This window comes from Dama dama, chromosome 11 (assembly GCF_033118175.1).
Source record: "Dama dama isolate Ldn47 chromosome 11, ASM3311817v1, whole genome shotgun sequence".
Lineage (NCBI taxonomy): Eukaryota > Metazoa > Chordata > Mammalia > Artiodactyla > Cervidae > Dama > Dama dama.
This window is the reverse complement of record NC_083691.1, coordinates 66392110-66415640: the sequence shown is the minus strand read 5'-3', so window position 1 is coordinate 66415640 and position 23531 is coordinate 66392110. Positions and strand designations below refer to the sequence as shown.

At 38.2% G+C, this 23531-nt stretch overlaps 1 protein-coding gene and 1 non-coding gene across 2 annotated transcripts in view; one reads left to right on the top strand and one right to left on the bottom strand.

Annotated features, from left to right (window-relative positions):
• Positions 1 to 243: 243 nt before the first annotated feature.
• The window catches only part of CLHC1 (clathrin heavy chain linker domain containing 1), a 38010-nt gene continuing 14722 nt past the window's right edge, over positions 244 to 23531 (bottom strand). Inside the window, exons 7-11 of the mRNA XM_061156293.1 lie at positions 23150 to 23256; positions 17227 to 17401; positions 5459 to 5661; positions 2212 to 2391; positions 244 to 571 (exon numbers count right to left, since the gene is read on the bottom strand). Of these exons, the coding sequence (XP_061012276.1) occupies positions 375 to 571; positions 2212 to 2391; positions 5459 to 5661; positions 17227 to 17401; positions 23150 to 23256 (862 nt within the window). The 3' untranslated portion in view covers positions 244 to 374. The remainder of the gene's footprint in view (positions 572 to 2211; positions 2392 to 5458; positions 5662 to 17226; positions 17402 to 23149; positions 23257 to 23531) is intronic.
• On the top strand, positions 17812 to 17884 carry TRNAE-UUC (transfer RNA glutamic acid (anticodon UUC)). Its single transcript has one exon. It is a non-coding gene; the product is annotated as a tRNA-Glu (tRNA).

Here is a 23531-nt window from a genome sequence, read left to right as displayed (position 1 = left end):
TAACCTATATGGGAAAAGAATCTGAAAAAGAATAGATACATGTATAAGTGAATCACTTTGCTGTACACTTGAAACTAACACAATGATGTAAATCAACTATACGTCAATAGAAAATAAAAATTAAAACATTTTTAAAGGAAAAAATAGGAATTTTTTTAAAAGATTCAATATACAAAATGACCATATTAAAAAAAAGAAAGCAAAGGTATAAATATTTTAAGGACAAATCTAAACATCATCATAATAAAAGAAGCATGATTTATTTCTGAGACCTTCACACTCCAGATTTATTTACAAGTTATACCAAAACCAGTTTACCCAACCAATATACATAAAATGTTATACAGGCTCCCTCAACTGGCTAAGATGTAGAACTACCAAAAGACATGCTGCATTAAGTTGACTGTATCATCCTCTTCAGAAATTTCTGTAACCCCAGCTTGAGATCGAAGAACAGACATGATGTCATTAGATAATTGGTCAAAGCCATTCTGTAAACATACATTTGCTACTTCTTGCCACTTTTCTAGGGAGCAAAATGGATCATTTATCATAAGATGTTCAACTGCATCTGAGGAAATAAAATCCAATATTATAGTACAGCACTCATCTTATAATTTATACTTAACAATTCTTCAAAAATAAAGAAATATCATTTCAACTCCATTCCTGTTAGATCGAATTCGTTTAAGTGTCATGTGGAGTTCCCAGTTGAGCTCATGGTAAGTACTCAAGTGTAAGTTCTTTCTCCTCCTTTTTCATTAACCTTTCTACGCCTCAATTCAATCCTCCACCATTTCTCACATTCCCTATTCTTTCACTCATCTCCTTCTTGGTAACGTCAGCAGATGCTGAAGGTTGAGATGTAGGGAACTCAGAAAGTGAAGACTGTGGGACCAGCCTCATTCACAGTCCTAAGGTACCACTAGGAACTAGCTAACAAACCTGATGGTCAACTTTTCATGATCCTTCACTTTCATAAATGCCCTAATAGTGCTAACCTAAGGATTTTAAAAAAAATCTCTGGTAAAACCTCCATCCAGCCTCTAGACAGAGACCTTTTAATGATGAGGCTTCTATAACAAATGTTTTTCTAAAGGAAATAAAAGAAGGATTTAGTTTATTAAGGAAAACTAATGATATTTATAAAAAAAGAAATTATTTTCATAATTACTTTTTAAAATCATTTATAGTCACTCTCTTTGGGACTATTTATGGAACTCATTCCTCTATTACCTTCATTACTTATGATATTTGATGAATGAGGATTTCTATTCAGGATATTGTAATCACTGTTATTTTATTCCTACCATGATTACTATTTTTCTATCAAACAAAATATTTTAGTTGATATCTATAATGATAATTTCTAAATTATCTTCCCAAATATGTTTTCATGTAATTTACTCTTCATTCTTTGGCCCCATGTAATAATTTAAAATCAAGGTATCGGCTCAAATTTCTATATTAAATTAGAGAAAGGAAAAAAAAAATTGAGGTCTAATTATTCTTGATTGCACTGCAGAGTGAGATTCAAAGTAAATGATACATGTAAATAATATTTACATATATATTTAGTTTGGGAATAAGAAACAAAGTTTGTCTAAATAACATCTAAAATATATACAAAAATTATTAAATATATGCATGTTAATATATATAAAGTTTTTAGAGTAGTCATAGCATTTATAATTATTATGATGTTCTCCTCAAGCTTCATAAAGAATCTCTCTTCATTCTAATCCTCTCAACAAATATACACTAGTGCCAACAGGGTATTATTGACGTGGTAATCTTTATCAACACCTAATGTGCCAAGACGGAGAAGGCACTGGCACCCTACTCCAGTACTCTTGCCTGGAAAATCCCATGGACGGAGGAGCCTGGTGGGCTGCAGTCCATGGGGTCGCTAAGAGTCAGACATGACTGAGTGACTTCACTTTCACTTCTCCCTTTCATGCATTGGAGAAGGAAATGGCAGCCCACTCCAGTGTTCTTGCCTGGAGAATCCCAGGGACAGGGGAGCCTGGTGGGCTGCCGTCTATGGGGTCGTCAGAGGTGGACACGACTGAAGTGACTTAGCAGCAGCAGCAGCAACATGCCAAGAAAGAACTCTGAGGAAGACAGAGTCAACTCAAACATAATAATCTTGAACCTTTCCTTAAATAACTCACTACTATTTCTTCTACAACAACATTTTACTTCACTTACCTTTCCCACCTTTACTTATTTCTTGAAGTAGCTTAATCCCAATTTTTCTCATGTCTACAGAGAACAGGTGAAGTACAGCAAGACCAAAAGATAAATATGGTGGTTTCCCATTCCATTCTTTAGTGAGACACTGAATCAATTCAATGTTGGGACATAACTTTATTAGCTGCTTCAGGTCATCTAAAAGCAAAATGAAAAACTGTATCTCAACATCCTAATATGATGTGGGACTAGTTAATGTTTATCTTTGCCAATCAACTCTTCGTTTTCCAATCCTTCCAAGGCTCTCAATGAATTCAACATTACTATTTCCAATCAAAAAAAAAAAATCCTACTCAGTATAGAAAAAAAACAAAAGAAAACTACCTAAACAAAGAGTACAAGCAAAAATTTATCAAAAAATTGTCATGAAAAGAAATGTGGCATTAAAAAAAAAGACCAGGTGGACAATCAAGAAACCTGAATTTTAATCATAGCTTGATCAGTCACTTAATCTTTTGGATCTCAGTTTTATTTTAGAAATCATTGGTGGGCGGTGGGTAGAGGAGCAGGACAAAAAGAATTTTTCCTTCTAAAACAGATGCACTATGAGTCAGATTTTCCTTTTGGAACAAAAGACTTTTTTTTATAACTACTGTTTTTGTTTTCTTTGATTTGTAAATGTAAATGGAAAGCTGACAGTCTAAATCTCAGAGAGACCATTTTCTTCTCAAACCAGAAAGTATTAACAAACTGAGTATGTCCCCTTATGGCAGAAAGTGGAAAAGAACTAAAGAGACTCTAGACGAAGGTAAAAGAGGAGAGTGGAAAAAGCTGGCTTAAAACTCAACATTCAAAAAACTAAGATCATGGCATCTGGTTCCATCACTTTTTGGCAAATAGATGGGGAAACAATGGAAACAGTGACAGACTATTTTTTGGGGCTCCAAAATTACTGCAGATGGTGACTGCAGCCTTGAAATTAAAAGAAGCTTGCTCCTTGGAAGAAAAGTTATGACAAACCTAGACAGCATACTAAAAAGCAGAGACACTATTTTGCTGACAAAGATCCATATAGTCACAGCTATAGTTTTTCCAGTAGTCATGTATGGATGTGAGAGTTGGACCATAAAGAAGGGTTAGGGTTAGGCAAAGAATTGATGCTTTTGAATTGTGGTATTTGAGAAGACTCTTGAGAGTCCCTCAGACTGCAAGAAGACCAAACCATCCAATGCTAAAGGAAATCAGTTCTGAATGTTCATTGGAAGGACTGATGCTGAAGGTGAAGCTCCAATACTTTGGCCACCTGATGTGAAGAGCCGACTTGTTAGAAAAGACTCTGCTGCTGGGAAAGATTGAAGGCAGGAGAAGGGGAGGACAGAGGATGAGATGGTTGGATAGCATCACCAACTGAATGAACATGAGTTTGAGCAAGCTCTAGGAGCTGGTGATGGACAGGGAAGCCTGGCATGCTGCAGTCCATGAGGTCGCAAAGAGTCGGACATGACTGTGTGACTGAACAACAGCAACAAATGGCCCCGAAGGCCAAGGATGATATTTTGGAAAGCTGTGGCTGTTTGTCACTAAAATGTAAAATAAGCAAAGGAATCTTCCAAACATCGTTTCTACCTTCTAAGCTTAATTTTCCTCAGGTTATTATTATCTTATGGTGCTGTGCTAAATAAATTCTGAGGATAAGTACCAAGATTCTAATTATATAGGAATATTATTATTTCTTAAATTAGAACAATATACAGTTGTCCCTTGGTGTCCATGGGGTATTGGTTGCAGGACCCCTTGTAGATACCAAAATCTGAGGATACTCAAGTCTCATATAAAAAGTCTCTTACACAAAATGGCATAGTATTTGCATATAACCTATGCACATCCTTCCATATACTTTAAATCATCTCTGGGTTACTTAACGCAATGTAAATACTATGTAAATAGTTGTAAATACAATGTAAATGTTATGTAAATAATTGCTAGTGCACAGCAAATACAAGTTCTGCTTTGTGGAACTTTCTAGAATTTTTTCCCCTCAAATATTTTCAATCTAGAGTTCTTGGAATCCACAGATGTGAAACCCATGAATATGGAGAGCTGATTGTGAATTTAATTATTTTCTAGTGTAATGTGTTACTAGAAGAACAGGATAATATGATAATGAGTCAATCGTATTTCTATGTACTCATGTGAGGCAAATTTTGCAAGCAAAAAAAGAAGCTTCACATTTCATTCAATAAAAATTCCAAGAGTAATTAAAACTTACATTCCATGCCTAAACCTTGACTAAAATAATTTTAAGGAAAAACAATAAAACAGAAACTGAATCTGTATAATTTAAATAGTAAAATAATTATTCATTCAACAAATATTATGTCATAAATACTCTTGCTAGATTCTGATCCATTGCTGCGTGTATACAGGCGAATTACTTACCTCTCTGTGAACACATAGTTATTTTTCATCTATAAAATAGGGGTAATAACAAAACCTAGTTCATAGAGCTAACATAAGGCTTAAGTGAGACAGGGATATAAAAAGGTGCACTAAGCTATTATTACACTAACTGTATCAGGCATGCTGTTACATAATGCATGAAAAAAACTAATAACTTTAAAAACCTAAGTAAAAGTTAATTTTTTCTTCAAAAATGATTAGATTCAACAACCATAAAAGATTGTTTGCCTGGAAAAAATGTAACCTAAAAGTGCTATATTTTGTTCCATTTTGTGATTTCTTAGAACTGGAGTACATAGCTTGCAAAATCAGGATTGACACAGGCCTGGGGTATGGGGATTTGTCAGGACTGCCTGTACATTAAGGTTAATGCTGAACTAGACTATAGTAAGAGATTAGCTCATTCAACTAGGATCACTCCAAGGTCCTCCATTCTCTCAGATCATTGTTTAGCTGCAACCTAGGTGTTTTAAACATTTAAAATCAACATTATTTCACTAATTCTAACGCTTATATTATAGTTCAGAAATTATATATGTTTTTTTAAATTCTTAAATAGCATGGTCCAAATATCTAAAGTTTACTAAATGTCTATGTATTGAGGAAATACATAATGTATCTGAAAGTCTGGCATCAAAGTCAATCAGTTCCAGCTTATCTGTTTTCACTAAAAATTACTAAAGAAATCTACTTACCAGTATACATAAAACAAGTTTTACAATGTAAGTCCAAATAATATTGTGGGTGATCTTACAATTGAAGTCCAGAATCTGAACATATACAAATAATAGGCTTTTTCACTTACCAGAAGTAAAATCCTTGAATTGTTGTATGTATTCCATGGCCCCATGAATCTGACCCTGTTTACATAGGCAAAGAAGAGCCTTCTTGTGCAAGCCACATTCACTGTAGATAATCTGAGCTAAAGCCAGACATTTGGGCTTGTTATAAGTATCCTGCTCCCCATAATCAAAAATCACATCCCCAGCCTCCTCAGAAAATGTCAGCCTAGAGCAAGCAGATCAATAGGGCACACATTAGTGAGTTCTTAATGAATGGATGAGAATGAAATATTTGAAAATTCAGCACAGTAGAACTGGATTTTCTATGGTTTGTAAGAATCCCAAGTTAGGCAATTGATGAAATTAAACATATTTAAGATGTAATCACAAGAACAAAAACAATCAGCATGTCTTCCTTTGGGGGAAGCCTTTTGGTGAAATTGAGCTCAACTTTTTAAAAAATCTACAAACAAGGTTAAAACTCTCCTGAAAAGACTGGTGGGGTTTAAATTTTCAAGGTAAACAAAAATTCTCTCCTAATTGAGGGTCTCAATGTTCTTAGCTGTTATATAGTTTCCAAAACCCTGTAGAATGTAAGAACTTATTAAGTGTTAGTTAGAGACAGTGACAAAATTTTTAGCTTGAAATTAGCATCACATCTTGCAAGCACTATATAGTACTAAAAGCGAAATAGAAAGTATGACAGCAGTGTTTTGTTTTTTGTTGTTATAGATTTGGAGGAAACAATGCGGAGGGGCATAAATGAACTTAACTGTCTATTAGGAGAGACTAAAGAAGCAGTTCTTTTGAGATGGTTTGACTAAATAGATTTCACTTTCCATCAATGGCAGTGCACCATCTTCATACACAGTTGAAGGAAATCATATGTACTACACAGTAACTCCAGGCAAGAACACTGGAGTGGGCTGTCATTTCCTTCTCCAGGGGATCTTCCTGACCCAGGGATCGAACCCCGGTCTCCTGAGTTGCAGGCAGATTCTTTATCATCTAAGCCACCAGGGAAGATAGAAACTATAAGCATAAGGCAAAAAAGATTTGGATATGACTAAAGAAACCACTTCTAGTTACTGGCTGTACAGAAATTGTGCTTTAATTAAATTTTTATTTAATAGCTACAGAATATTATATAATATTAATTATGTAATATTAATCACATAATATTAGTGTCTGCGTATATGTAATAAAACACCAATAATAATAAAATGAAATTCTGAAACCCCTACAAAATGTCTCTTTATTGAAAATTAAATAGATAAAGCCCTCTGTGTTTGCTGGTGGGGACAGCAGAGAGGTGGGTCTAAAATCAAAAGGCAGGTTCTGAGTACAAATTAATTACGTAGTAAGGAATTCCCTGACTTCCACATTTCAATACCCAAATACGGGTTTTGGTAGCTATAGTCACAGCATTTCCTGAGGCTGAACAAGTCATTATTTCAGTTGTTTTTAGTGACTACATTACTGAAGCAACATGAAAATATAATTACTTTAGTATTTATTTCTCTTACTAATACTATTATTACATTATTTTCAGTGGTCACCCTCACGATGCTGTCCCACCTGAGAGAAGGCCAGAGTTGAGACTAAGACTGTTCTGTCTTCGCTTGTCACTTTCCAAAAGGATGATGAGAAGCAAAGAGTATGATTAAAAAGAAAATTATCCAAAGGGAGGAGGAGGATCAAGCCCCAAAAGAATGGGATTGGCCCTGAAGGAAAAGGAGGGGAAGAAAAGTAAGGATGCTAGCCCTGGGGGTAAGAGAGGCACCCTGGACCAGGCTGAGAAATGAGCCTGGGAAGCTCCCTCGCCCTCTTCTCCCCCTAATTACCTCATCATGGCAACCCACTTCAGTACTCTTGCCTGAAAAATCCCGTGGACAGAGGAGCCTGACAGGCTGCAGTCCAAAGGGCTGCAAAGAGTCAGACTTGACAGAGCGACTAACACAAAGCCCCTCCTTGGCTCTTCCAACCGCAGCTTCCAGCTCTAAAGGTGGCTCTTTCGAAGACTTCTGAAAGTGGACCTGAGACCAGACTAGCTCTGGGGAATACAAACGACTAATAAATAAAATATGCTTAACTCCACAGGTAAACTAAGGTATACTTGATTATAAGCCAGACTGTGGGCTTCCCTGATAACTCTGTTGGTAAAGAATCCACCTGCAATGCAGGAGGCCCTGGTTTGATTCCTGGGTCAGGAAGATCCCCTGGAGAAGGGAGAGGCTACCCACTCCAGTGCTGTAAATTTTTCAGAAGTCAAAATAAAGGTAATATATAATCACCAAATCTATGCATGATATTCATTTATTGTTATCTTACAGGATTGGGTTTGTAAAGTTAATATTTTAGAGGTATTTTTCCTTTCCAGGGGCAACATCTGCAATTTGGAGACATTAACACCAACAAAGAACCATTTCTTAAATTTAGGCTTTGTGGGTCAAGTGATTAGATTTTTCCCAGTAGGAATGACTAAGAGAGCCAAGTTTACTCTATAATCCAGGTTGCTCTAGGGCTGGCTCTGTGCTGAGCTTCAGGAAAAGAACTGACGCACTTTTAAAGGCAGCTGTGTGGTAAAGGCCAGGTTATCAGAGTCAGAGATCAGGGGACAGAGGGTAAGAATAAAAAGTGTGATTTGCCTTTATTCTTTTCTATCATCTCTGGATCCAAAAAAAAGGAAACATTCTAATATACAAAAAACAGTATTCTATCTAAATAGAGATTAAGAAAAAATGTAGATTAAATAAAGTGCAGCTTATCTTCATACATTTTTAATGATTAATTCATTAAAAATCATTGGGAATCCCTCTTTCTATATGGTATGTTTCATAAGTATGTACATAATTTATGATGCTTTATAAATAATCTAAAGGCTTTTTCTATAAACTAATATATTGAGTTCATACTCTTAAAAGGCTTTGCCTTATTTTCAACTTGTAGCATATTTTCAGTAGTAGTTCATCCAATCATTTTTTGGGAAAAAGTTCAGATTTTTGTTTCTATGAGTTCATAATGGAGACTTGGAATGTATGAATAGGTTTAATCCATAGTTATCCACAGTCTTCTAATTTTAGTGCATAGTTTTACCACATAGTTCCATCAAAGCTTAAGAAAAAATAAAAATACTGCCAGAAGACTGAAATCTAACATTTTAAAATCAATTGTTGCGAATATCAGTTCAGTTCAGTTCAGTCACTCAGTCATGTCCGACTCTTTGTTGACCCCATGAACTGCAGCACGCCAGGCCTCCCTGTCCATCACCAACTCCCAGAGTCCACCCAAACCCATGTCCATTGTGTTGGTGATGCCATCCAACCATCTCATCCTCTGTCATCCCCTTCTCCTCCTGCCCTCAATCCCTCCCAGCATCAGGATCTTTTCCAATGAGTCAGCTCTTTGCATCAGGTGGCCAAAGTTTTGGAGTTTCAGCTTCAACATCAGTCCTTCCAATGAACACCCAGGACTGATCTCCTTTAGGATGGACTGGTTGGATCTCCTCACAGTCCAAGGGACTCTCAAGAGTCTTCTCCAACACCACAGTTCAAAAGCATCAATTCTTCTGCGCTCAGCTTTCTTTATAGTCCAACTCTCACATCTATATACGGTATGAAGTAAAGTTGTAATGATTTTTATAGTGTCTAAACTAAGGTATCTAAATAGAAGAAACCGCAAACATGGAAAATCCAAACAATGTTAATTAGCTTATAAGTGCTCTAGAGTTGAGTGCTCTAGAGTTAAATCAAATTGTCCTATTTAGAATAAAGACATTTATGCTCAATGGTATGCCCAGAAAATACAGAAATATAAATATGAATACTTTGGGGGAAAAAAGTAGTGGTATTTTCCCACTTTATGCACTCAGGGAACTGCATAAGAGTTTAAATTCTTACAACTAAGAGGTAGAATGGCCCAAGTATATGTAAGGAAATCAGTCCTGTCCGAAGTGTCTCTGCACCAGGTGACAGTTGTGAGAAATGAACACGCACTTTTTGATGCACCTGCACCAGCACTCCCTGACAAGCACTTTTTGTGAAGAATGCAGAAGTGTAACCAGGCAAAGAAAGAAAAAAGGCAAAGAAGGGTACATGTATGAAGACGACTTCTAAAACAGGGATTATGTGAACATAGTTATTATGTGAATAATTATTATCTGAAAAGTAACTGAAGGCATAACATGATGGGGTGAGAAGAAGGTACTTTGCAATGGGAAACAATAGTGCGATCAATCCAGGACAGATTTATGACTGTCCTCAGTTGTGCAGGGACATGTGAATTTGAAATAGGTAGCAGTAGGTAGTAATATGCAAACTTGCCATTTTTTATGTTTGGGACATTTCTAAGTTATGGATTTGTTATATAGGGAGGGCTAACATTTGTCCATCTACTCCCTTATGATATCCTTCTTAAATATAAGAATTATAACTACTCTCCAATATGTATTCTGCCCCTATGCATTTAGGGCCAAGAAAGCATAGCCCCTAGGCTGCAAAATGAGCAGGCTATGGCTCCTAGAGAGATGACAGGGAGACCTTTTGTCATTCTCCCTGCCCACACAGACACCACAAAAGGAGCTGGTATCTATTTCCAGACTGATCTTCATAAACTAGTGGACACAGTTTTGGTGCCTCACTCAGGCCCCCTTTACTGTGCCAGTGCCTCATCTCCAGCTGACTAATGACAGCTCATAGCTGCCTCCTTCTCCAAACGGCCCTCAAAACTGGAACCACCTCACCCAGAAAATTAGCCTGTTTTTCAGCCCCCTTGTAATCTAAAGCTGATGACTGACTAGTAAAGGACACAAAAAGCCAGTCCAATAGTCAGCTTTGCATTATGCCTGTGCTCCATAGCTCTATCCCTACAATACTGGCTAACCCTAGACTTTACCTGATTCGCATCCTTGCTTGGTCCTTCCCCTTCCCTATCCTATCTCACTCCTTTTCTTACAAATGCCCCATGTAGTTGTGTATGTCTGGCTGAGTCCATTTGCTGTCCACCTAAACTATCACAACATGGCTAATCAGCCATACTCTAACACAAAATTAAACGTTTTTTAAAAACTTCCCATGTAGTAAATGACACACCCAAATCGAGATATCATGCTCTCTTCAAGGGCATACAGAGCCTGACTGCCAAACCTATTCCCCTTTACCTGTTGTCTAGCAACAGTCCTACCTTCTCACGATAATCAATCAGGACTTCCAGACTCACAGAGCCTAAAGCTGCAGGCATGGGAAGCACAAACTCCCTGTGCTGAAGGTTAACTTTATGTGTCAAGTTGACTGGGACAAAGAGGGCCCAGGTATTGGGTCAAATATTATTTGGGGTGTGTCTGTGAGAACGTATTTAAAGAGAGTAACAATTTAATTGGCAGTCTGAGTAAAGCAGATTGCTCTCCAGAATGTGGGTGGCCCTCAACTATTCAGTTGAAGGTCTGAATTGTACAAAAAGGATGACACCCACTCAGGTAAAAGGGAACTCTTCCTGCCTGACTACTTAGCTGGGAAACCAGTCTTCTCCTGCCTTTGGGTCTCAAGGCTGCCAGTTTTCAGATTGTAACTTAAACCTCTGATCATCTTCAGTCTCCAGATTGCCAACTGCAGATGTGGGGACTTCTCAGCCTCCACAATCATGAGTCCATTTCTTATGTTGTTTTTTCTGTTTCTCTGGAGAACCCTGACTAACATACTCTCCAAGCAGGTTCCTGGGAGTGATAGTTGATTAGGGCCACTCTTTATTTCCCAGATCCAAGTATTCTACCTATTGAGAATACAGTACCATATAATGATCATTAGTTTAAAGAGTACCCTTCATGCTGAAAGATGAAGGGATAAGTTGGCATCACTTCAGTTCAGTTCAGTCGTACAGTCGTGTCTGACTCTTTGCGACCCCATGGACTATAGCACGCCAGGCCTCCCTGTCCATCACCAACTCCTGGAGCATGCTCAAACTCATGTCCATCGAGTCGGTGATGCCCTCCAACCATCTCATCCTCTGTCGTCCCCTTCTCCTCTCACCTTCAATCTTTCCCAGCATCAGGGTCTTTTCTAATGAGTCAGCTCTTCACATCAGATGGCCAAAGTATTGGAGTTTTAGCTTCAACATCAGTCCTTCCAATGAACATTCAGGACTGATTTCCTTTAGGATGGACTGGTTGGATCTCCTTGCAGTCCAAGGGACTCTCAAGAGTCTTCTCTAACACCACAGTTCAAAAGCATCAATTCTTTGGCACTCAGCTTTCTTTATAGTCCAACTCTGACATCCATACATGACCACTGGAAAAACCAAAGCTTTGCCTAGATGGACCTTTGTTGGCAAAGTAATGTCTCTGCTTTTTAATATGCTATCTAGGTTGGTCATAGCTTTTCTTCCAAGGAGCAAGCATCTTTTAATTTCATGACTGCAGTGACCACCTGCAGTGATTTTGGAGCCCAAAAAAATAAAGTTTCTCGCTGTTTCCACTGTTTCTCCATCTATTTGCCATGAAGTGATGGGACCAGATGCCATGATCTTATTTTTTTGCATGTTGAGTTTTAAGCCAGGTTTTTCACTCTCCTCTTTCAAGAGGCTCTTTAGTTCTTCACTTTCTGCCATAAGGGTGGTGTCATCTGCATATCTGAGGTTATTGATATTTCTCCTGGCAATCTTGTTTCCAGCTTTTACTTCATCCAGCCTGGCATTTCCCACAATGTACTCTGCATATAAGTTAAATAAGCAGGGTGACAATATAGTGCCTTGACCTACCCCTTTCCCAATCTGGAACCAGTCTGTTGTTCCATGTCCAGTTCTAACTGTTGCTTCATACAGATTTCTTAGGAGGCAGGTCAGGTGGTCTGGTATTCCCATCTCTTTGAGAGTTTTCCACAGTTTGTTGTGATTCACACAGTCAAAGGTTTTGGCGTAGTCAATAAAGCAGAAGTAGGTGTTTTTCTGGAACTCTCTTGCTTTTTTGATGATCCAGTGGATGTTGGGAATTTGATCTCTGGTTCCTCTGCCTTTTCCAAATCCAGCTTGAACATCTGGAAACTCATGGTTCACGTACTGTTAAAGCCTGGCTTGGAGAATTTTGAGCATTACTTTGCTAGGGTGTGAGATGAGTGCAATTGAGTGGTAGTTTGAACATTCTTTGTCATTGCCTTTCTTAGGGATTGGAATGAAAACTGACCTTTTCCAGTCCTGTGGCCACTGCTGAGTTTTCCAAATTGGCTGGCATATTGAGTGTAGCACTTTCACAGCATCATCTTTTAGGATTTGAAATAGCTCAAGTGGAATTCCATCACCTCCACTAGCTTTGTTCGTAGTGATGCTTCCTAAGGCCCACTTGACTTCACATTCCAGGATGTCTGGCTCTAGGTGAGTGTGAGTGATCACACCACCGTGATTATCTGGGTCATGAAGATCTTTTTTGTCCAGTTCTTCTGTGTATTCTTGCCACCTTTTCTTAATATCTTCTGTTTCTGTTAGGTCCATAACAGTTCTGTCCTTTATTGTGCCAAAATCTTTGCATGAAATGTTCACTTGGTATCTCTAATTTTCTTGAAGAGACCTCTAGTCGTTCCCATTCTATTGTTTTCCTCTATATCTTTGCACAGATCGCTAAGGAAGGCTTTCTTATCTCTCCTTGCTATTCTTTGGAACTCTGCATTCAAATGGGTATATCTTTCCTTTTCTCCTTTGCTTTTCGCTTCTCTTCTTTTCACAGCTATTTGTAAGGCCTCCTCAGACAGCCATTTTGCCCTTTTGCATTTCTTTTTCTTGGGGATGGTCTTGCACTGCCTCCTGTACAATGTCACAAACTTCTGTCCATAGTTCATCAGGCACTCTGTCTATCAGATCTAGTCCCTTAAATCTATTTCTCACTTCCACTGTATAATCATTAGAGATTTGATTTAGGTCATACCTGAATGGTCTAGTGGTTTTTCCCTACTTTCTTCAACTTAAGTCTGAATTCGGCAAGAAGGAATTCATGATCCGAGCCACAGTCAGCCTCTGGTCTTGTTTTTGCTGACTGTGTAGAGCTTCTCCATCTTTGGCTGCAAAGAATATAATCAATCTCTTTTTGGTGTGGACCATCTGGTGATGTCCATGTGTAGAGTCTTCTCTTGTGTTGTTGGAAGAGGGTGTTTGCTATGACCAGTGCATTCTCTTGGCAGAACTCTATTAGCCTTTGCCCTGCTTCATTCCGTACTCCAAGGCCAAATTTGCCTGTTACTCCAGGTGTTTCCTGACTTCCTTCTTTTGCATTCCAGTTCCCTATAATGAAAAGGACATCTTTTTTGGGTGTTACTTCTAGAAGGTCTTGTAGGTCTTCATAGACCCGTTCAACTTCAGTTTCTTCAGCATTACTGGTCAGGACATAGACTTGGATTACACTGATATTGAATGGTTTGCCTTGGAAACAAACAGAGATCATTCTGTCACTTTTGAGATTGCATCCAAGTACTACATTCCAGACTCTTCTGTTGACTATGATGGCTACTCCATTTCTTCTAAGGGATTCTTGTGCCCAGTAGTAGATATAATGGTCATCTGAGTTAAATTCACCCATTTCAGTCCATTTTAGTTTGCTGATTCCTAAAATGTTGATGTTCACTCTTGCCATCTCCTGTTTGACCACTTTCAATTTACTTGATTCATTTACCTAACATTCCATGTTCCTATGCAGTATTGCTCCTAAAGCATCAGACCTTGCTTCCATCACCAGTCACATCCACAACTGGGTGTTGTTTTTGCTTTGGCTCCATCTCTTCATTCTTTCTGGAGTCATTTCTCCACTGATCTCCAGTAGCATATTGGGCACCTACCGATCTGGGGAGTTCATCTTTCAGTGTCCTATCTTTTTGCCTTTTCATACTGTTCATGGGGTTCTCAAGGCAGGAATACTGAAATGGTTTGCCATTCCCTTCTCCAGTGGACCACATTTTGGAGTCAGAACTCTCTACCATGACATGTCCATCTTGGGTGGCCCTACATGGCATGGCTCATAGTTTCACTGAGTTAGACAAGGCTGTGGTCCATGTGATTAGATTGGTTTTCTGTGATTGTGGTTTTCATTCTGTCTGCCCTCTAATGGAGAAGGATAAGAGGCTTATGAAAGCTTCCTGAAGGGATAGACTGACTGAGGGGGATACTGGGTCTTGTTTTGATGGGCCGGGCCATGCTCAGTAAATCTTTAATCCAATTTTCTCTTGATGGGTGAGCTGTGTCCTCCCTGCTATTTACCTGGGGCATCACCTAGACACCATTTTAACCTTCCAGGAACAAAGTTTGGGTTTTTTTCCTTCTCCTTTCTGCTCGTCTTAGGTAACCCCACCCTTGCATGAGCCCTTAGTCACAAGCTGTAGAAGCAGTATCAGTACCCATAAGACGGTGGGAATTGACATGGGGTCTGGGCCACTTATTCATGAAGCTTACTTGGGTGCTCTGGGCCTGACTGAGCACGATCTTGGTCATACTTGATTTTGGATGGACTCTTCTGAGCCCATCTGACCTTGTGACTTGGTGAGTCTGTCAGAATACAGTTTCATGATGAGCATTTCGTTATAGTCTTTGATACTCCATGGATAAATACTCCATCTTTAGCACAACCCAATAGCTGTTTTTCAAATGCTATACATTTGTTATACAAATGTTGTCTGTTATAAGTGACAGGTGATCTGCTATTATATCTCTGGGTAGTCCCATGCCAACTGAACACAGTTAGTGGGTAAATCAAGAACTATGGTTTCTAAATGAGAAAACAATTTGAAAAAGGATAGATTCACGTACATGCATAGCTGAATCACTTCGCTGTACACCTGAAACTAACACAACATTGTTAATCAGTTGTACTCCAACATAAAATAATAAAAGAAACATGGTTTGATAAAGGCATGGTAACCACAGTCATTCTATCAGACAAGCCATCAAGACCAAAAGAAATACAAGTAAGAAGACTCTAAGATGGGTGATAGAGAAGAAAAATAACCAGTATCAATTAATATGGATGAATCTCAAAGTAATTATAAGTGAAAGAAGCCAGACCAAGGAAAAAAAAGAATATACAATGTCTGATTTCAATATATAATATATATAATTTTAGGAAATGAAAATGAAACTAGGATAATATAAAGTAGATCAGCGGTTATCTAGAGATGGGAAGGAGGGTAAAATGATGTGGTAGAAGGAAAGAAGAGGCATTACAAAGGGACAGAAGGAAACATTTGAGAGTTGTGGATATATTTAGTATCTTGATTGTGCTGATAATTTCAAGCATGCATGCATATGACAAGACAGGGTTTTTCTGGTGGCTCAGCAGTAAAGAATCTGCCTGCAATGCAGGAGACTTAGGTTTGATCCCTAAGTTGGGAAGATCCCCTAGAGAAGAAAATGGCAACTCACTCTAGTATTCTTGCCTGGGAAATTCCATGGACAGAGGAGCCTGGTGGGCTACAGACTATGAGATCACAAAGTCAGACACGACTGAGCGACTAAACAACAACAATACGTATGTCAATACTTGTCAAATTACACACCTTAAATATGTGCAGCCTACTGTGTATCAATTATATCTCCATAATGCTGTTTTTAAACAACTCAATCAAATTGTACACTTTAAATACATATAGGTTATTATATATAAACTATATCTCAATAAAGCTGTAAAAAAGCAAATTACAGCCCTAGGCCCTAGTAACAAGGGCTATAATTCATCCTGCTCACCCTCCTCTTATAAGTTTCCCCAAGAATTATCACCACAGAATCCTAGAGGAGCTGTGCCTGGATGGAGCGAACTTAATGTGAAAAGCAAATAGATCTGTATTATGCAAACGGTTGACTAAGGCAGATGCTGTTTTGGTGTCCTGCCCAAATCCTCCTTACTGAGTCAGCATACTCTTCCCCAGCTGCTCTGGGTATTGGCTGCCAGTGGCTCACAGGTGCTTGCCTTCCATAAGGGATTACCCAGGGCTAGTGGGAGCCACCATGCCCAGAAAGCTATGTATTCCCACTCTATCCAGGCAGTCCACGGCCCTTGACTAACTGATGGAGAAGCAGGGAAGCCTGGCCCCTTCCCACAAGTGGGAACAGCTCTGTGACGCGCTTGATGCTTCAGAGGCATCCCTCTGTAATAGCTCAATACTTGCCTGAGGTCACATCCTTGCTTGGCTCTTTGCATTTCCCTATTCTGCTTCACTCAGTCCCTTACAGGTTTTTATTGAGAAGTCATCCTTCACGAACACCCAAATTCCTGTCTTAGGCTTTGGTTCCAGGGAACCCAATCCAAAGGAACCCTGGTACAAGTCTGCCAATTTGTGCCAAGACTCAACTCCAAGAAGCTACCTCCTGCCTGTGCTTGCTGGTTTGTATGTTCTTTTAAATGTTACCTTGGTTCACATCCCTCCTGCTTGTAAGTTTTCTCTTGGGCTTATCCTTTACATGTATCCATAGCCTGTCTGAAATAAAGTTATCCCTCTGAGCAGCATGATATGATCAACCCTTTTCTATCCTTACTAATCAACTTCCATACTCCAAATCATCTTGGTCACAAATCATCTTGTCAATTGCCTTGAGGCAACTCCTGGCCTGAGCTCATTGTGATTAAGCCTTATTACTCCATCCATGAATGCTTAGTAAATACCTTTGGATAAATTGCAATAGAGATCTGAAATAAATGCTCAAATAATGTACTGATAAGAAAACCACCATTAAAATTTTGAGAACTTTTTTATGTTTTATCAAGCAAATGCTTGATAAATGCTTTATCAAGCAAATTTCAAAATTAAGTTAAAAGCGTAACTTTGCTTACCTTTCCTGGGTGACCCAGTTGATGACTAAGTCTAAACGTTTTTCAGACAATCCACACTTGATTCCTTCCAGAGTTAGCACTGCATCAACAGGATGTCTAAAAGCATGACTTATGCTAAAGACAGCCTCAAAAAATAAGAGTAACGGGGAAGGTTTTCCTCTAATTTTTCCAATAGCTACAAAGAGAAGAAAAGGTTTTCAGTCAAATACTTTTAAGTAATAATTTACTTTTTCTTACTTCACATTCTTATTTTCATCTCATATCATTTTCTAAAAATTTTAATCTAAAGTTATATACTAACATTTGTAATTTTTAACTAATGCTTGTGGATTAAACTTTATATTTTGGATAATGGACAGGGAAGCTGGGTGTGCTGCAGTCCATGGGGTTGCAAAGAGTTGGATATGCCAGCAACTGAACAACAATGACAACTAAATAGCATATGCTATGTGAAAACCAAGGCAGAGATTAGAGAGATGGGTCTACAAGTCAAGGAATGCCAAATATTGCTGACTTAAAAGTTATGAGAGCAGCATGGAATGGAAATCTATTCAGAGCCTCCAGAAGGAGGTGAAAGATGGGAATTCCCTGGTGGTCCAGTGGTTAGGTCTTAGTGCTTTCACAGCTGTGGGCCCAGGTTCAATCCCTGGTCAGGGAACTAGGATCTCACTTAATGTCTTACTTAATATTTTGTGATTCTATGAAACACTCAGTAAGTTATCACCAATCTAGTTTTGGTGAATTTCTTAGAGTAAGATCCACATACCTAGTAAATGAATAAAAGTTGGCTGTTTTTCAATTTAACTGGTAATTATACTATTTAAGCATTAATTGCAAGCACTGATTTTTTTTTTTAATTTTTATTTATTTATTTTTTTTTTCAGTGGGTTTTGTCATACATTGATATGAATCAGCCATAGACCCACACGTATTCCCCATCCTGATCCCCCCTCCCACCTCCCTCTCCACCCGATTCCTCTGGGTCTTCCCAGTGCACCAGGCCCGAGCACTTGTCTCATGCATCCCACCTGGGCTGGTGATCTGTTTCACCATAGATAATATACATGCTGTTCTTTCGAAACATCCCACCCTCACCTTCTCCCACAGAGTTCAAAAGTCTGTTCTGTACTTCTGGCAAGCACTGATTTTTACTGAAACTTGCAATCTATAATTTGAGTAGACCAAGACAAAAGGAGAAGAGAAAGAAACTCAGGAAAATACCAATATCACTTAAAAATTGTTATCACTTTTAACTTATACTACGTTGAGAGCACATCCAAAGAAAGAGTTCCTGGTTACTTGCAAGATGTCTCAAAATTTCTGAGTAAAAATTGAACATTTCAATGTTAAAAAAACAAACACTAAAACCTATAAAACACTGTTAAATTTTTTTAAAAACTAAAAACAAAAATGGAGAGATGACCATGTTTATGGATTCACTGGGTCATAAAATTCAGTATTGTTCACTGTCTATTCTCCCCATGTTGAACTATAGATTCAATGCAATTTCTAGTAGATTTTTTTTCTTAGAAATTTACAAGCTGACTTCAAAAATTTAAACAGAAATATATAAAAGACCTAAAATAGCCAAACCAAATTTGATAAAGAAGAACAGAGTTTGAAGACTAACACAATCTAATTTCCAGACTTACTATAAAGTTACATTAATCAAGACAGTGTAGTACAAGCTTCAAGATAAACAGATCAATGAAACAGAATAGACAATCAGTTGATTGTCACAGAGGTACAAAGGTAAATGAGCGGAGAAAGTCTTTTTAAATAAATTATCCTGGAATAACTAGATAGCTATCAGCAAAAAATAAACTTTGAAAAAAAAACTTTAACCCATACTTCCAATCATATATAAAAATTAACCCAAACTGGATCATAGACCTAAACGTAAACCTAAAATTATAAAATCCTTAGGGGGAAAAATAGAAGAGAAATCTCTGCAGAGTAGACATAGATTTCTTAGGTACTACACTAAATTCCTAATCCATAGAAAAATCATAAATTAGATTTCAACGTGATGAACAACTTCTACTCTAAGAAAGACACTGTTAAGAAAATGAAAAGACAAGCCACAAATTGGTAGAAAATATCTGATAAAGCATTTCTTTTCACAGAATAGAACACTACTCAGCAATGAAAAAGAATATATTATTGATAGATGCAATAACATGGATGAATTCCAAAATAATTATGCTCAGTGCAAGAAATCAGTCAAGCATGAGACAAGTGCTCAGGGCTGGTGCACTGGGATGACCCAGAGGGATGGGATGGGGAGGGAGGTGTGAGGGGGGTTCAGGATGGGGGAACATATGTAAATCCATGGCTGATTCATGTCAATGTATGGCACAAACCACTACAATACTGTAAAGTAATTAGCCTCCAACCAATAAAAATAAATGGAAAAAAAAAAGAAATCGGTCAAAAAAGCATACCTACTAAACTTCTTGTTGTGCATTTGGCTGTCTTATAGAACAGGGCAAAAGTGAAGAAAAACAATAGTGGACCACCACCCTAAAAAGGCTGTCAAGAATTTCAAGACAATTTCTCCTGCCCAAGGAAACAGTAAATTTGTAGCCTCTATTTTCAATTGAATCTGGAGAGTGCATGAATACTATTATATTAGCCATCTCCAAAGATAACTGCACACTTATGTAGTATGGCAGGAAAGGTCCTGCCAAGTGTGGAGTGAAAAGAGCAAGATGAATATCTCTGGAAGCATTTGTGGAAGCTATATGCACCCCCCCATACACACATACACACTGCACATTGTATTAGTTTCCTAGACTTCCTGTAACAAATCACCACATACTGGGTGCCTTTAAAAAAACAACAGAAAGTAATTTTCTCACTGTTTCTGAAATAAACTTGAAAATATAAACAAAAGAATTTTACACTTAAACTTTTTGGTTTTGTTTTTTTGTTTTTCAGTCTTTATTTTTATGTTGCTCTGTGATTTCAGATTATGGTTTGTGGTATACTGTGTAACAAGTAATTTTAAAATTGATCATTAGAACATCTTATTTCTAGGAATATTAGAAGTCTCTTGTAAAGAATTGAACTAAGACTGGTTATTCCAGTTAGATAAGCAGTTCCTGTTTGGGGTTTAGTAGATTAAAAAAAAAAAAGGATACCTACATTATAATTCATTTATATGAAATTCTAGAAAATGCAAACTAATCTTTGGTGATTGATAGCAGATAAGTAGTTGCCTGGGGGCTGGAGAGAAGCCATGTGAGAGAGACCAGTGACGGGGAGGGAGTAGTGGGAAAGAGGGATCAGCTCAGTTCAGTTCAGTCACTCAGTCGTGTCCGACTCTTTGCGACCCCATGGACTGCAGCACACCAGGCCTCCCTGTCCTTCACCAACTCCTGGAGCATGCTCAAACTCATGTCCATTGAGCCGGTGATGCCATCCATCCATCTCATCCTCTGTCATCCCCTTATCCTCTCACCTTCAATCTTTCCCATCTTCAGGGTTTTTTCCAGTGAGTCAGTTTTTTGCAACAGGTGACCAAAGTACTGGAATTTCAGCTTCAGCATCAGTCCTTCCAATGAATATTCAGGACTGATTTCCTCTAGGATGGACTGGTTGGATCTCCTTATAGTCCAAGGGAGTCTCAAGAGTCTTCACCAACATCACAGTTCATTTCTTCAACGCTTACCTTTCTTTATGGTTCAACTCTCACATCCACACAAGGCCACTGGAAAAACCAAAGCTTTGACTAGATGGACCTTTGTTGGCAAAGTAATGTCTCTGCTTTTTAATATGCTATCTAAGTTGGTCATAACTTTTCTTCCAAGGAGCAAGCGTCTTTTAATTTCATGGCTGCAGTCACCATCTGCAGTGATTTTGGAGCCCCAAAAAATAATGTTTCTCACTGTTTCCATTGTCTCCCCATCTATTTGCCATGAAGTGATGGGACCAGATGCCATGATCTTAGTTTCTTGAATGTTGAGTTTTAAGCCAACTTTTTCACTTTCCTCTTTCATCAAGAGGCTCTTTAGTTCTTCTTCACTTTCTGCCATAAGGGTGTTGCCATCTGCATCTCTGAGGTTATTGATATTTCTCCCGGCAATCTTGTTTCCAGCTTTTACTTCATCCAGCCCAGCATTTCCCACAATGCACTATGCATATAAGTTAAATAAGCAGGGTGACAAAATAGTGCCTTGACCTACCCCTTTCCCAATCTGGAACCAGTCTGTTGTTCCATGTCCAGTTCTAACTGTTGCTTCTTGACCTGCATACAGATTTCTCAGGAGGCAGGTCAGGTGGTCTGGTATTCCATTCTCTTTGGGAATTTTTCACAGTTTATTGTGATTCACACAGTCAAAGGTTTTGGCATAGTCAATAAAGCAGAAGTAGGTGTTTTTCTGGAACTCTCTTGCTTTTTTGATGATCCAATGGATGTTGGGAATTTGATCTCTGGTTCCTCTGCCTTTTCCAAATCCAGCTTGAACATCTGGAAACTCATGGTTCACGTACTGTTAAAGCCTGGCTTGGAGAATTTTGAGCATTACTTTGCTAGGGTGTGAGACGAGTGCAATTGTGCGGTAGTTTGAACATTCTTTGTCATTGCCTTTCTTAGGGATTGGAATGAAAACTGACCTTTTCCAGTCCTGTGGCCACTGCTGAGTTTTCCAAATTGGCTGGCATATTGAGTGTAGCACTTTCACAGCATCATCTTTTAGGATTTGAAATAGCTCAAGTGGAATTCCATCACCTCCACTAGCTTTGTTCGTAGTGATGCTTCCTAAGGCCCACTTGACTTCACATTCCAGGATGTCTGGCTCTAGGTCAGTGTGAGTGATCACACCACCGTGATTATCTGGGTCATGAAGATCTTTTTTGTCTAGTTCTTCTGTGTATTCTTGCCACCTTTTCTTAATATCTTCTACTTCTGTTAGGTCCATAACATTTCTGTCCTTTTTTGTGCCCATCTTTGCATGAAATGTTCCCTTGGTATCTTTAATTTTCTTGAAGAGATCTCTAGTATTTCCCAGTCTATTGTTTTCCTCTATTTCTTTGCATTGATCACTGAGAAAGGCTTTCTTATTTCTCCTTGCTATTCTTTGGAACTCTGCATTCAAATGGATATATCTTTCCTTTCCTCCTTTGCCTTTCGCTTCTCTTCTTTTCTCAGCTATTTGTAAGGCCTCCTCAGACAGCCATTTTGCCTTTTTGCATTTCTTTTTCTTGGGGATGGTCTTGCACTGCCTCCCGTACAATGTCATGAACCTCCATCCATAGTTCATCAGGCACTCTATCAGATCTAATCCCTTGAATCTATTTGTCACTTCCACTGTATAATCGTTAAGGGATTTGATTTAGAGAGGGATCACTGAGGACAAAGAGGGAACTTTTGGAGGATACGTATGTCAAAAGCTAACAAACTGTATACTTTAACAATGTACAATTTATTGAATATATGTAGACTCGGTACAACAAAGCTTCTTTTAAAGGAAGTGGAGCAAACCTGACAAAATATTAACATTTTTAAGCTTGACAGTGAATTGTTATTGTTCAGTTGCTAAGCTGTTTCTGATTCTTTGTGACCCCATGAACTGCAGACCACCAGGCTCCCCTGTCCTTCGCTATTCCCCAGAGTTTGCTCAAACTCATGTCCATTGAGTCGGTGATGCCATCCAACCATCTCATCCTCTGTTGTCCCCTTCTCCTCTTGCCCTCAATCCTTGCTGTTATTCATACTTTTCTGTACACTTGAAATATTTCATAACTTAATTTGGAAAATCTAATCAAACTCCTTAATGTTATAGGTAAGGAAACTGAACAAATGATAGATATAGGGCTGGAGCCTACATCTTATTTCCCAGTTCAATACTCATACCATTCTATCAGGGGGAAAAAAAATATAATTAGCATATATACGTAAGATTCAGAGAGAAATGCTTACCCTTAAATTTATTCACTGTCCCAATGTTGTGAAGAATTCTTCTAGGACCATTCACTGCAAAATAAACTGCCTTTTCATATTCCCCAAGTGAGATTAATTCATTGAACCTATAGTCATGCATTTCATTATATAATAGTATACAAAAAAAGTAAAGAAAACTGATTAGAAATGTCTAATACAAATTAAACATAGTAGTATAGTAATACAAAAAAGCACCTCTAATAAACTACAACTAGATCCATTTACTCTCTAAGATATTCTTTCACTCCCTTCCCTAATATTATTTTTTGTAGCTTCAGAAGAAGATTCTCATCTGCCAGGTGACTTGAACCTGATTACGTACCTTATTCTTATAGTACTTAGAACAATCCATAGGAAATGG